At 46.1% G+C, this 15,377-nt stretch overlaps 1 protein-coding gene across 1 annotated transcript in view; it reads left to right on the top strand.

Moving 5' to 3' along the window:
* Positions 1–15,377, top strand: part of TG (thyroglobulin) — a 240,320-nt gene that overhangs the window by 77,467 nt on the left and 147,476 nt on the right. The window contains exons 28-34 of the mRNA XM_076005003.1: positions 2,049–2,114; positions 2,878–2,958; positions 6,148–6,285; positions 7,071–7,247; positions 8,534–8,645; positions 10,686–10,765; positions 11,508–11,651. Coding sequence (XP_075861118.1) covers positions 2,049–2,114; positions 2,878–2,958; positions 6,148–6,285; positions 7,071–7,247; positions 8,534–8,645; positions 10,686–10,765; positions 11,508–11,651 — 798 coding nt within the window. The remainder of the gene's footprint in view (positions 1–2,048; positions 2,115–2,877; positions 2,959–6,147; positions 6,286–7,070; positions 7,248–8,533; positions 8,646–10,685; positions 10,766–11,507; positions 11,652–15,377) is intronic.

Here is a 15,377-nt window from a genome sequence, read left to right as displayed (position 1 = left end):
CTCCAATGTTTACAGGTTAAATGAGAATCACAAAGCATGACCTAAAGTATTTTTAAAACTTTATTTACTTTACATAAGTATTACTAAAGATTATTTGTATATATCTACATAGAATCTATGTATTTATCTATCTTGAAAAAAAATCAGTATATCAAATAGATTTGGGCATAAAAAGATTTAAAAAATAAATTATCTGATTTCCACTGTGAAAAGTCTAAAGCTTCATATGCTGACCTTTATAATAAGCAAATGATGCTGTCACGAGGAGACAGTGAAAACGGAACCCAAACCGAGCAGGTGGCCGCTGCTCGCACTGTGTTGGTGTCATAGGGGTATGTGGTGAGGTCTCCTCCTTAGTGCAGACAACAGGTCTCAGAATTTCAGAGATCCAAGCCCAGGTATCCCAGATCTCATAGGTTTTCAGATATTGTAGGTTTTAGCTTCCCCAAATTTTTGTAAATGACTTCTACCTTCTGAAGAAGGCTATGCGAGAATTATGAGTGGATCCTTTAAAGAAACTTGTTATTCTGTCATTGGGCAGCCTGAGAAGTTCTAGTATTCTTGTTTACTGCATTTCCAGAAGTAAAACCAAATGGAAATGCAACTCATTATCTGTGGGTCACCTCCATGTCATAGAACATGGTCAACCTTGAGGGGACTCATCACTTCGATAGCCAAATTTTCCAGATAGTTCAGTGTATACCTCTTTAAACACAAGAACTTCTAATATTTTCACCATTCTAGATGGATCAAATTCTAAAGTACAATCATGCACCTCATGATATTTTGAGCAATGGTGGACCACATACATGATGGGGGACACACATGGTTATAACAGAGCATGTCTAGAAACCTGATATATAGCACTTGGTATTGGCATTTCAGATCAAGTAGGGGAAATGACTGATATTCAATAATGATACTGGGACATTTTGTTTTCCACATAAAAATATATATATATGTGTGTGTGTGTGTGTGTGTGTATATACCATCTAGATTTATAGGTACATGCAACAAAATCCCATTTCTCAGACATATCCCTGTTGTTAAACAGTGCATGACTGTACATTATCTTATCTTAGTGTGGTGGATAAGAGAGAGCATGGGATTTGGAACCAAACAGATGGGGTTTACATCAATCTCTCTTGGCTTTAATTCTTCCACCTGGAAACTGGGGACCTTACCTTATAGCATGCCCATGAAATATAAGTTAGGTAATGTATGAAAGTTGCTCATTATAGATTTAGATAAATGATAATAACTGCTTATCAGTAACTGGCTCTTAATAGTAATAAACCCCAAACTTGATCATGCCTTGATGTCTCAGGTTGTCAGCCAGGCACCTCCTGCCACATGTGGGGCTTTTTGCCTCCAGACCCTGCACTTCCTAAGCGATTTCCTCAGCTTTCCATATCACATGGGGTGGGCAGGAACTAAGAACTGATTGGGGGCCAAAGAGGCAACACTGACCATCAAGAAATGGTGTGGCAAATCCAATGAAATCCAGGGTGGCACACAAGGGAGTATAGTTTGCTAGAAAGGAAAACTGCATATTAGTAATAAGTTAAATAGTGTCAGTTGCCAATAAGTGGTTGCATATCAAATGTTGAGGACTCCAGAAGACACTTTATACTCAGTATTCCCATCTTCACAATGACCACCCCTATTTACCAGTGGGGCAAAAGGGTCAGAGCAGTTAAGTGATGTGGAAAACGAACACAGCCCTCTAGTCTCCTAGGAGTTTTGTTTTTTTTTTCTTTAAGCCAATCTCCAATTCCTTAAGTGATTCTGTGTCACAGGTTCACAGCTCCCCATCAAAGTGGTCCCTTTGGTGCTCTGAGTGTGACACCTGAGGTCTGACCAGCTCTGGTTTGCACCGGGGAGCTGGAATAGGGCTCCAAAAAACTTTTGGGTTACATCTTGTGTGGGAAACAGAGTTCTCAGGCCCAGGAGGGGCCAGTGTGGGAGGAGACGGGGCAGTTGTGTTAATGGTGACTTCCCAGTGACTGCACACTCAAGCTCACAAAAATAAACATCTTCCTTTGCAGGTCTGATGCCCCTGCAAGGAACTCAAGACACCTTTGTCCGTTTCCAGCAGGTTTATCTCTGGAAAGGTGAGCTCCATGGTGGAAGCGAGGGTGGCTTGGCAGGACACTGGTTGCATGAGATTGTCTGGCCTCGCCTCTCATTCGCAGGGCACTCTGCTCCCCGTCAGGAAGTGTGGAGAGATTTATCCATACTTGCCAAGTGCGTGCTCTCTGTGGAATAAGAGGGCCTCAATCCCTCATCAGATAAGACACCAAAGTTTAAAAGAAAAATGAAAAATGTAGAAACTCAAGAAAGGATGGAGGGAGAAAGCACTAGATTCCCATGCGATAAAGTTCACTGACCACAAGCCGCCCTTGTAACCAAGAGGGGAGTTTGGAGCCATCACAAATGCAAGAGGCATTTGTCCCACTGGCACTGGCCCCGGCCCAGTGGGCCTCCTTCCCTGGGGCTCAGGGTTCAGGGACAGATCCCAGTCGGGTGGTGCCATGGACTCCTGTTTAAAGATCATATTGCTCTGGGCCGTGGGGCAGGATAGGACAAAACATGAGGCTCAGGCCAAGCATGCACTCGGCACTTCTTTTCTGCCTGTCTGTCCTCCTTCGAGTTTCAATATATTGGACAATAATAGTTCTATTATTGAGAGGTTGACTGATGTTCCATGAAAGGCCAAAGAGTGCTGACCTCTGCCAAGGGCTCTGCTCCAGATCTTGTCTCAAGCACCTGGCTGTGGGCCAGGAGGATTTCCCACTGCTGTTACTGTTTTGTTGACCTGAGGAGCACCATCCCTTCTCCCCAACATTACAGCTACCCTCCTCTTTTTCTTCCTAGATTCTGACATGGGGTCTCGGCCCGAGTCTGCAGAATGTAGAAGAGACACGGGACTGAGGCCAGCATCTCCAGCAGAAACAGGTACCAACCTCCAATCCTTTGTACACACTTGGGTGTCCACTTGGAGACAAAATGACTGTGCCGAGGATTTAATCAATGAATAGAGCCATTCACATCACTCTATTCTGCAGCCACAGACTCCTCTCTAAACTTCTAACCCGATTATCCATCTCACAAATATGGGCAGCTCCACAGATGGGTGGTTGGCATAGAAAGTAAGGCAAAATCATTGCAAATTCACTGCTGTTCTGGGAAACAAAAAAAGTCATGATAACAAAACCAGAAGAAAAAAATATATATTAAAAAGCAAGGTTCACCTGTCTGTGGTCAGTGGATTCACTTAAGTCAACCCTGAAGAGTGTAAAGACAATGAAAATATTCTGAAGTCGTTTAATGATGAGCCGTCTGTGCGAATCTGAGCGTCATGGCATGCAGCCAATCCAAACACTGATAGGGACAGCACATATGTGCATCTGAGGCTTCCCTAGCTCCAGAGTCTATGGTTGTTATTCCTGAGGCAGAGCTAAAACTCAGAGAGGGAGAGAGAAAAAGAAAGAGAGAGAGAGAGAGAGAGAGAGAGAGAGAGAGAGAGAGAGAGAGGTGGAAGGAGGGAGAGGGGGAGGAGGGAAAAGAGAGGCAGATGAGTCTGCTGGCACAGGAAGGCAGCATGGTGCAATGAGAGCCATTGTATCACAAAGCAGATAGACTAGAACTCTGTCACTGGCTAGCACCCGTGTGGCCATGGTAATTTACTTACCTGCTAAGAGCCTTGGATTCATGTGTAGAATAAAAGGATCTTGCCTACCTCTCATCTCATTAGGTGGCAAATGCTTGGCCTATTGCCTGGTACTTAACAGATGCCCCCAAACTGCCCAGCACCCAGCACTGCTGCTCTCCCCTGCCTGATCAGGGGCATTTGCTTCACTGAGTGCCAACCTTGGCTATGCCTTTTAGGGGCAGCCACACAGCACGTGACAATATAAATGTGAATGAGTTAGCGGCACTTGAGAACATTCTGTAAAATCCATCATTATACACTGGTCTAGGGCAGAGCCTGCAAAACTCTCATGTGACTTCCACAGGGAGGAATGTCTCCTACTTTTTTCTAGGCAGGGAGTTTGGACTCTGTCCAAGGCCTTGGAGAGATTCAGGGTGAATAAACAAAGCTCAGCTCGTTTTCCCCTTCTCAGTTGATTGCATTCCTGGGCTTACAAAGATAACAGTGCCTACAGAAGAAATTGCATTGAGCCTGGGCCCCGGGGCATCTCCAAGTGCTCATTTACTCGGGCTATGCTTCTCAGTGTCCCTGACAGTGGTCTCTCTGATTCAGAGCACAGGGAGGAATTTCCCCCTTTCTGTATCAGGTTACCACAATCAGTCTGTGAGACAAGCACAGGAAGCCAGGGAGAGCGATTGCTATTGCCTTTAAGGGAGGGTGAAAAGATTTAAGAGAACAAGGAGGAAATGTGTTGTCCTCATATGGCATGTAAACTAGGTATAAAATGAAGTGGCTATAGTCTTCATTCATTCATCCAATAGATGTTTTGGAACACATATGCTGTGGGCTTGGACATGCACAGCCTAGTGAGAATTCCCACGTGCCAGCCACTGCATGACAATGTGGCCAGGCCTGCAATGTGACAGGTGTCAGGTGCAGTGGGAACACAGGGACTGAGGGAGGCTGGGCAGCCTGTAGGGGCTGGGAAAGGCTTCTCAGTGGAGCACAGAAGGATCTGCCAGACACTTCCAGGGGCCACCTGGGAGAAGGTATTCCAGGTAAGGGGAAGAACAACTGTGCCAAGTCTCTGAGGGCAAATGTGGTTGGGGGCACCTCAGGTGTGCCTTTATCTTGTATTGTACAAGCTGTCCTACTACCTTGTATTTTCTCCCTGACCTGCTGTCTTGAGAGGTGGCCTGTGCTCTCCCTGAGCTCCTGCCCTGTGCTAGGCACGTTTCAGTGGGGAGACGGGCACAGGAACTGGCCATTGTACAGTAATGCGTGATGAGCACTGGGGTGGCAACATGGTCTTGGGTCTCTGATAGCACCAGGCTTCTGGCCTTGACAGCTGATTATAAAGCTTTTATCCCACCTGGTGGTTATTGCTAGTGAGGACACTCTGTCTCCATGAGCCCGCTTTATGGAGTGCAGAAAGCAGGCTGCTGAGAGATGCCCCAGTCTATGGCAAAGTGGGGTGTACATGGATGGAATGCCCCTTATTTCAGAGCCCTGGGTGAATGAACATTGCAAACACGCCCCAGCTCATATTCTCTGATCTGCTTCATGCCCCCACCGTAAATCCATCTGGAAAGACAAAGGTCTTAAGGGCTACACAGCTATTCCTCTGGGCCTGGATGTTAGGGCCCTCAGCCCTGGAGAACCTCTTTATAGGGCCACAGATGTCAGAGCAGGAGGAGACAAAGCAGCTCCTTGAAGCACAAGCAGCAGGAGCAGTCATACGGGGACTGTCAGCAGCACGGTGATGAACTAGCATCACCAGGGTTGTGCAATGCTGGGGTGCAAACTGAGATAATCAGAGATGAGGCTCAAAATGCAGGTAGAGCCCAGACTGAGAACAGAGCTTAGACTTCTGTTTTGTAGGCAGAGTGGGGATCCCAGGAAGAGCCTTATGCTGGGATCATGGCGTACGAAGACACAAGGGAAGACTCAGGGAATGTTTGAGCTGGAACTTTCAGGTTTGGAGTTGAGCAAAGCTGAAAGCTGCTTCATAGATGAAGGCTGCCATGTGGGAAAGAGGTTGGGCTTCCACGTGGCTTCAGAAGACAGGAGGCTCAGTGGTTAAAAGTTACAAAGAGACAGATTTGATTCTACACCTTGCTAACAATAGGGTGGGCTGCTGTCGTTGGCACAGAGATGTCATGCAGGGCTATCAGCATATTAGCCAGAAATCCCAAGGGGAAAGATCCCATGTTGGGTGAAAAGGTGGAACAGGTGGCTCCCAAGGTTTCTTTCAAACAAAGATGCTAAGATTCTGCAATTCTACAATTTTTAGGACTTTCTGGGGCCTTCCGAATATTTCTTGCCAACCAGACTGCCAATTCTACGGATTTTAATCCTTCTCTGGCCTCATTTAGCCTAAAAATGTCTCTGTCTCTGACTCTGGTCTCTCTCTGTTTTTAATTCTTGTGTCTCTCTCATATTCACTTTATAGAGATAAAGGCAAGGAAGTTGACTCTCTCCTTTCTTTTCAGGGTTGACAACAGAACTCTTCTCCCCTGTGAACCTTGACCAGGTCATTGTGAATAGAAACCGATCCCTGCTCAGCCAACAGCACTGGCTTTTCAAACACCTATTTTCAGCCCAGCAGGCAAACCTATGGTGCCTGTCTCGTAAGTATCCTGAGACCCTATCCTTCTCCTCCAGACCCTGTAAGCAGGTGTAACAGGACCATTTAACAACTTCTGAGAAGCATAAGGTCAAACTCAGTGGTATAACTCAGGGATCACTATACTCCTAATACCATGGGTCACATACAAGAAAGATAGAACATAACCCTTATCGTCAAGAAGTTCACAGTATAGTTAGTCTTTACTCTGCTCCGAGAACTTACCATCCATCCATCCATCCATCCATCCATCCATCCATCCATCCATCCATCAGTTACTGAGTATGTATTCTGTTTTGGGCCTTGCGTTTGACTTCAGGGATGAAAAAGAGCCACCACCAAAAACATGAATCCACCATGTTCTTTGCCCTTGGAGAGCTCACGTATACTGGAGGCAGAGAGTGACATGGGTGTGGAGGCAGGGGGCATCATTCACAAAGTCCACAGATTTCACAGTCCTGTGGCCTTTGGTCTGCAGATTTTGACTGTCTCTGAGATGATCATGGTTAGACCCAATGCAATTTCATCACCCATATCGCCGAATGTGAGGCTTACCCCTCACCCCATTGGACTCTGCCTTTATTCGGGGCCACTCGGCCCCCTCCCCAGCCAGCAGAACCCCAGTGTTTTTGCTTGGGCCTTCCAGACAGGGTGGCCATGACTATCTTGGGTCTGCGCCCTAACCACGAGGGATCCCTGCCAGCTATTTCCCCCCAGAGAATCCTATAGAGATAATTCTCCCCTGCAGGCTCCCCAAGGACTAAAAACCAACTGTTCTCTTGCCCGTAGGATGTGTACAGGAGCCCTCTTTCTGTCAGCTCGCAGAGATAACAGAGAGCGCACCCTTGTACTTCACCTGCACCCTCTACCCGGAGGCCCAGGTGTGTGACGACACCATGGAGTCTGGTGCCCAGGGCTGCACACTGGTCCTGCCCGGTCGACCAAAGGCCCTGTTCCAGAAGAAAGGTGCGTGCTTGGTGGGATCTGCATAAACAGTATTTCCAGTGGGCTGCTGACTCTGTGGTTTTAGAGACGCCCAGATTAATGTCTTCCTTTTTAAAAAATAAAGTTGCCCTTGTAGAAATGTGAAGCCATTCAGAAATGCATTGGGTTGACTATAGAGAATTGTCCTGCCCGGGAATCTCCCTCCTCAGAGAGAGCCGCTGTGAACGGGTGTGTCAGTCAGCAGTAGCCCGTTCGACTGTGTGCTCCAGGGGGTTTCAGCCACGGCAACTGTAGCAACATGGAAGGTGATTTTTCTCTCCAAGAACATTACAGACAATATATATATGTATATATATATATATTTTTTATTTATTTATTTATTTATTTTATTTTTTTCACCCTGTACCATTTCTGTTTCCTCCAGAAGTTGTCCCCCTCCATTCACTGTTGGGCTAGAGGCCTTTCTCAGATGTCTGGAGACCCCTGTTTCACCACTCAAACATCCGAGGGGCCCGCAGCTGATCGGGAAGCTCAGAGTGTGTGGTGGAGCTTCTTGACTTTGGGTTCCTCTGTAGGATAATCTGCTTGGGACACCCTTTGGGGGATCCCCCATGTCAGTATTTTTAGGTCCTTTTCCTCTGGCTGCTAGTGGTTTAGGCGTCAAATAAAGTTGGAAGGAAGTGGGTGTCTCAGTATTGCCATGTTGTCTGACTTAAAAGAATCCCCTATTTTCAATGCGGTGCTTACACCATTCACCCTGCCTGATGCACCCAAGAGACGCACTCCAGAGAGTGAAACCTCTGCCTTCTCCCACGGTGGGGAGGGGGCAGTTGTCCACTGCGGAGAGCAGAGGAGGGCATCTGGAGACCTTGTTGCTTCTTAAAGACATTTTCAGTCAATCCTTCTGTTCTAGGCTCCCTTTACCCCAGTGCTGCCATCCTCAAACCCTGTGGGATTCTGAAAGGCATATTGAGTTGCTTTTTGGTTCTTCCCGCAGAGAACTTGAGTCGGCTTTTTTGGGTCTGTTAAGTCAATTTTTATTCCTCCATATGCTTTCTAGCTTCCAAAATCTCCTGTTATGTCCCTTTTCTTGTGCTCCTAGTCTTTGTGGGTTTATGCCTTTACAAGAATTCCTTTACTATCATTTTAGTGAGATTTGGATTGGGAGCTGAGAGTCAGTACATGATTTTAATGTGTCATCTTGAATTAGAAGCTTTTAGTCTGGTTTTTACTCCTTTGTTCTCATATTTTTGTGGATACAGCAAATATTTCTCTAAATAACATAATTTCTTTCTTCCTTTGTGTAGTGGTACTGAAAGATAAAGTGACGAACTTTTATACCCGCCTGCCATTCCAAAAACTGACGGGGATTTCCATTAGAAACAAAGTGCCTATGTCTGAAAAATCAATTTCTGATGGGTAAGCTACTTCTACCCTATCCCTATTTTTTATTATTAACATGCTTCTATTAATATTTCCTTAAAGAAGGTCATGCAATAACAGTTAAAGGCAGAAGCATTAAAAAAAAAATCTATACAGGTGTGATGGTGCACACTGTAGTCCCAGCTACTTTGGAGGTCAAGGCAGGAGGATTGCTTGAGCCCAGGAGTTCAGGGTTCAGCCTGGGCAACATCATAAGACCCTCATCTCTTAAAAACAAACAAAAAACTTTTTTAAAAAACTATAAAACCCAAAGATAAGGGGAAAAAAGACAATAAGGAGATAACCATATCAAAAACACCTTGGCTAAGGTAAGTTAATCATCTCAAACATAAAATTTAGCCCTAAACCTCTAGTTGGCTGATGGTAAAGAGACAGGTTGATCTTAGGTCCTGTATTATTGAAGAAAAAAAAAAAAAAAAGAGACAGGTTGAGCTACACCTTGCCAATTAATAAAAATTATCAAGCTCATAATAAACTTGATCCTCAAAGCCTCATAGTGCTGTATTCAGAATCTGAGAGCAAAGAGAACTTTTACTAGAACCACAGGCTTCTAAGGACTTTTTACTTAATTTTATTTATTATTTTAAAATTTCATTTTCTTATTTATTTATTTGCTTAGTTGTTCTTTAGTTGTTTTAATCTCACCCCTCAGAATCCCCAGAAGAGCTTTTTATAAACCACATTCCTGGGTCCTATTCTGGACATGCTGACCCGGCATTTCTGGGGTGAGGTTCAAGAATCTGATCTCTAAGAAAGTCCCCCGTGGTCATTCTTTTGTACTTTAAAATTCAAGAGTCATTGATTCATGAACTGTTGATGTAGGCAGTGTTGCTGGTGTTTACGATCTACTTTTGAAAATGGAGATAAAATGATGACTTGGTGAATCTGTCTTGAGATCCAGATGGACACCATTGTGTGGAAGAAAAGGAAGATTGGGGCCAGGGAGCAGCCTGACCACAGAGCGGGGATGGGAACCAGGGAAGCAGAATGTGTGCTTCTGAACTCAGGGGAGGGTAGTTGGCTGGAGAGTGCACTGCCCTGGCTGGAGCTTAGCAATGGGCTTCCAAGGAAGGAAAAAGAAGCGGCAGGTGGGCAGGTGGGCAGGAGGGCAGGTGGGCAGGGCCCCGGGAGAGGGAAGGGCAGGGAGGTGGCCCACAGGCATCAGGACACAGATGCAGCCATCACTGAAGAAGCTGCCCAGCAGTTAAAAGCTTCAGCTGCTGGGATGTGACTTGGGTTAGGTGAAGGAGAGTGGAAAGAATGAGGCAGGGTCCCTGAACCAAGAAGAGGCCAGGAAAGCTCTCAGGAGTCAGGAATGATTGGTCAGAATGTGACATGTGGTCAGGGCAAGGGGAACTTAGAACTGAGCTCAGGTGTGCTAAGTCCTTCCTGCCATGCCTGTTCCTAGAAGACGGGGCCGAGTAGCTACATTGAGTGGTGAGCAAGGTAGGTCCTAAGAGAGAGCCTTGGGGGGCTGACCCAGAAAACAGAAATGCATTGGTCAATGTGACGAGTCCACGCTGTGCAGCAAGTGGGAGAAGAAGCCAAGGGGAGCAGAGACTCAGCTCCTGCTGCTCCAACAACCCCTGGCTGAGTCACCCCAACTGCAAGCCCAGGAAGTCTCCCCTTTCTAAAAATTCTCCCATTACTACTTTTTCCTTTTCCCAGAATCCACAATGGAGACTTTCTGTTTCCCTGAAGGGATTATAGGAGCACATTCAGGATCTCGGGTTAGCGTGGCTTGGTGCCTGGCATACAACTGGCACAGAATATGTGCATGATGAATGAATGCAGGAATGATTGAAGAATAGCAAGACAGCATTCCTAAGAAAAGTAGAATTTTGTTTTGAGAAAGAAACTCAAAGCTAGGAATCTACTCATGCACATTGGTCAAAGCACTCCCGATTTAAGTAGTCATAAAAAAGCTGGTCCCCAGAAGTCAGAATGACCACAGCTTTGTAGGACCTGGGCCACCAGTGGAGACCTTCAGGCCTGCTCTTTCTCTCCTTGTGCCAGGTTCTTTGAATGTGAGCGCCTGTGCGACGTGGACCCATGCTGCACCGGCTTCGGATTTCTGAATGTTTCCCAGTTAAAAGGTAATGATGACATACCCACTCTCTTCTGTGTACAGCACTTTACAGTTTAGAAAACACATTCACATCTGTGACCTTATTTAATCCCCAGGATCCTCTCTAGGGGGTAGGGGGGAGTGATCTTCATTCACAGATAAGGAAGTGGGGGCTTAGAGAGAGAAGTGGCTAATAAATGTGACAGCCAGGACTCGGGTCCTGGCCCGGTGGTGGTCAGCTCTACACATGCAGTTCTACCCGACCAGACTTCCTTCCTTCCACGCGCCGCTGAGCCATCTTCTGCTCAGCTTTCAGGTCTTGGATCAATCAGCTTGGTGGACTGGACTTTGGATCAATGCCTGTGATCTGTATTTAATGCTTGGTTCAGTCCTTTACTAGTGGCGTGATTCTGGACACCTCAGTTAATTTCCCTAAGCCTCAGTTTCATCATCTCTACGTAGGGATACAAAAGCTACCTTCCTTCTAGGGTTGTGGGAGGATCAGATGAAATGATACAAACAGAGCCCCAGCCCAGCCCTGGGCACAGAATAGGTGCTTGGTAAATATTAGCTGCCTCTACCCCTGTGCTCTTAGATCAGAGGCTCCTTAAGTTCAGGTACCAGGTTTTTCGCAGTGGCTGAGAGATCATACCTGAAATACAGAGTTGCACCCCAGGTGACTGGTGAACAATGACTCTGCAGGATTTCTCATGCAATTCGAATATTCCATCATGCTCATTTTCTTGTTCCTGGCTGGTTTTCTACCCCAGGAGGAGAGGTGGCGTGCCTCACTCTGAGCAGCCTGGGACTTCAGATGTGCAGCGAGGAGAATGGAGGAGCCTGGCGCATTCTGGACTGTGGCTCTCCTGACATTGAAGTCCGCACCTATCCCTTCGGGTGGTACCAGAAGCCCAGTAAGTAGCCTGCCCCTGACAGCTGCGTGGGCACCTTTAGTTCACTATTTCCCAGCCACGCATAGGGCAGTGTCCTTGGATTGGGAAGTAGATTAGTCAGGATTCATTCAGTGCAAACAACAGAAACTGATTCTGTTTAACTTAAGCAGAAAGGGAATTTATTGGAAGTCTGCCCATTGCCTCTAAGGAAAGATGACAAAGTCAGCCTCAGAAAAGGTGGCTGTGGACCAGCTCCGTGCATATGGTTAGCAAGGGCAAACGGACAGCTTCTTCAGTGTGCCTCTGTTGTCACTGATCCGCTCCACAGGCTTCAGTTGTTGTAGTCAATTTGTAGATTCAGGGGGAGAGTTGGCCTCCTTGGGGTCTGAGTCCACCCACGGAGTGGGACAGCCTGACAGCGCCAGCGATCCTGCGTGCACTGGGGTAGGGGCGGCTTCTCAAAGCAGAGGAGGAACTGCTGCCGGACAGGCACAGTCAACAGGTGTGGACTCTGCCAGGTTCCCTTGTTTTTCTCACCTTGATTATTCATCAAGACAACGCAGCACATGGCAGTGTCAGGGAGGGGAAGGGGAATGACTGGTGTGTATTTGACAATACACGCAGAGTAAGAATTTCAAGGCCAAGGCGATATTGGCTCAATGTGGGTCCTTAAGGCATGTGTGGTGATTATGTCCTGGCATATTTTAGAAGCTCACTTCAAAATCAATGCAGGGATGAATGAATGGCCTCCACAGTGTGGTGGAGCAGCCACTGGACTCAGATGAGTAGACATTAGTGTTTCCCAACTATGTCACCCACTATGGATTTGTCCTTAGGAAAGCCAAACCACTTCTCCAGTTTCCCCACTGGTAAAATAAGTGAGACTCACTGTGGTCCTGTCACCTCTTACTTCCTGGGTGTTTCTGCTATGGCAGTTCCATGGAAATTAGACATCGTTTTTCCCTGTGTCCCAGAAGCAAATTCACAAAGACGCCCTAGATCCCAAAAGCCCTGTCAGTGTAGGAGGAGTCAGATGGAGAGGCTGAGCGGAAGTTTAGTGTTTCCAATCTCTCCCACTATTGGCTTCCTCCTGGGTTTCAGGATAGACATGGGATGGGTGCTGGCCCTTGCTTAGTACTTGCCCAAGAAATTAGAATCATGCAATGTCTGATCTGGGAGGAGTCTTGGACCCAATACAACACTTGGCCCAAAGTAGGCAGAGAGGAGAACTAACATTCTTCATGGGCCTACTATGTGCCAGACACATGATGGGTCATATCATTTCATACTCATGATAAACCTATGGAGTAGGTAGTATTTCTTCTACTTTAAGATGAGACAGGAGTGGCATGGAAAGTGGAAGTTAGTGAGCTAGTATGAAGCAGAATCAGGTTGCAAGCCCAGGTCTGATGATCCCAAACTTATATTCTTCCCTTTTACACTGTTGCCTCCTGGTGGGTCTTCAATATCCCATAAGTGACTGGTTATGAAACTGTCTAAATACCTTGTCTGGCTGGTTTTCCCCAAACTCAATTAACTAACAAAAAATTGAATAATAAATTGAAAAGAAAAAAGAATAATAAATTAACAAACCAAACCAGTTGGTGGTTTGGCCTTTTGTTCTGCAGCCAGGTCCAACCTGAAAGGTCCAGACAGGGCTCCTGGGCAGAATCTGGCCCCCGGCCCCTATTCCTGAGCCCACTGGTCCCTATGTGTTCCTTACTTGCCAGCAGATTGTTTTGAAGTTAATTATTACCAGGCTGAAATGGAATCTTCCTGCTCATGTCCACACCACCTTCAGCCTCCTGTGATTTGATCTGAATTTTCTCTGTTGGCTTTTTATTTTATTTTAACATCTTGAATTGTTTAAGGAGAAACATCAGGGTTGTATAATGAAATAGCCTCAGTGGGTTTCTATTTAGGGAAGATTTTTCCATACATAGCGGTTTCCTTTCTTTCACTCATAGGGACGGGGAGAAAATGCCTGCCTAGGACTTCAGTCCTGAAGTTAGCCCTGTGCCAGCTCTGGGTATTTGGAGGGTTTCGGAACTGAACTTTCACCTTTCAACTCCACCTTGCCCCATCTGCCCTCTCACTTCCTCACCTCACCAAAGCCTGAAAAAGGTCATTTTCCATCTTTGTATTACTCATGGAAGAGTTGGGTAAAAAGAAGCTTAGAGAGTAATTCATTTGTTCAGAGATATAATGGAAATAAGACCAGAGTGTTCCAACATTTTGACAGGAGTTGGCAAGGAAAAGAACCCAAGGTACTTATTGTCCCAACTCATTCCATCTGTTCTGTTTCTTTTCATCTGACTTCACGGACCACTAACTTTTTCCAACATATATTCTGTAGGGTCAGTCTGGGGACTCAGGAGTTTTGACCAGGAACTACAGGGCAGGGAATTAAAAATTCACAGAGGGGCACTCTTTCAACAAATACTGAGTGAGCATCAGACAAGCCTGGGCCCTCTGGCATTACACATCTAGCCTCCGTGTGTTGGGCTCTGACCATGTGCCTGGCTGGATGCCAAGCAGTCTATAAGCATTATCTCATTTAATCCTCACATCCAAGTCAGATGAGGAAATGTGGGCTCAGAGAGGTTAAGTCACTGACCCAAGGTCACACAGCAGGTAGATGACAGAGTTAGAATTTGAACCCAAGTCTTTCTGACTATAAGTCACTGTGTTATATGGCTGAGTAAGAATAAGACATGATTGCTGTTACCCAGGCACTCTCAGTCTAAGGAGGAGTTATAGACTGTAAAGAAATAAGCCATAAGCCATTCTTATGCTGGGTCTCTCTTATTAGAAGATGTTTTAAAGCCTTACTTAGTGTCTATTTTGGGCCATGCACTGTGCTGGGTACCAGGAAAAGTGGGATTAATAAGATATAGTCATTTTCCTTAGGTGCTTACAACAGAATGAAGAAGACATGAGGAAATATGACAGAATATAGCAGAAAAGACAGTACTAGAATGGTCTTATCAATAAAGTACCATGGGAACACAGGAGAAAGAAATTAATTCTGCCTGGGAGGTGTCTTAGTCCATTGTGTACTGCTACAATAGACTACACAGACTAGGTCATTTGTAATAAACAGAAATGTATTGGCCCACAGTTCCAGAGGCTGGGAAGTCCAATAATAGGGTGCCAGCATCTGGCAAAGGGCTTCTTGCTTCATAATCCCATGGGGAAAGGTGGAAGGGCAGAGAGAGAGAAAGGAGGCTGAATTGTCCCTCTATAGCCACATTAATCCCACCCATGAGGACAGAGCCCTCATAGCCTAATCACCTCTTAAATGTCCCGCCTATTATTACTATTGCAATGGCAGTTTAATTTCAACTTGTGTTTTGGAGGGGACAAGCACTGAGACCATGGAGGAGATTTGGAAGTCTGTTGCTGGAGGCTCCTCTGGGCCCTCCTTGTGGCCTTGATGACTACTAGCTCCTGCAAGTGTCCTCTGCCTGTTGGCACAGAGCTGCCCAAGCAGGTGGATTTCACAACACCACGTGCTGCCTGCTTTCAGTGTGTGGGCATGTGGGGAGAGAAAGAAAAAAGTGTCACAGTGGCATCGGTCTCTCATTCTTCCATCTGTGACCCCTGGGTAGGAGACAATTTGGGATGCACGTATTCTGGCATGTGTGGCTCTGCGGTTCCCATGTCAGAACTGGAGGGGGAGGTTTGGCTGTCGGAGTGTAGTGATGACGTGGTGTAATGTGACTCCATCAGAGCAGGATAAGGTTC

Source organism: Microcebus murinus, chromosome 7 (genome assembly GCF_040939455.1).
Source record: "Microcebus murinus isolate Inina chromosome 7, M.murinus_Inina_mat1.0, whole genome shotgun sequence".
Classification (NCBI taxonomy): domain Eukaryota; kingdom Metazoa; phylum Chordata; class Mammalia; order Primates; family Cheirogaleidae; genus Microcebus; species Microcebus murinus.
Note: the sequence above shows the minus strand (reverse complement) of the source record. Positions and strands in the feature narration are given on the sequence as shown.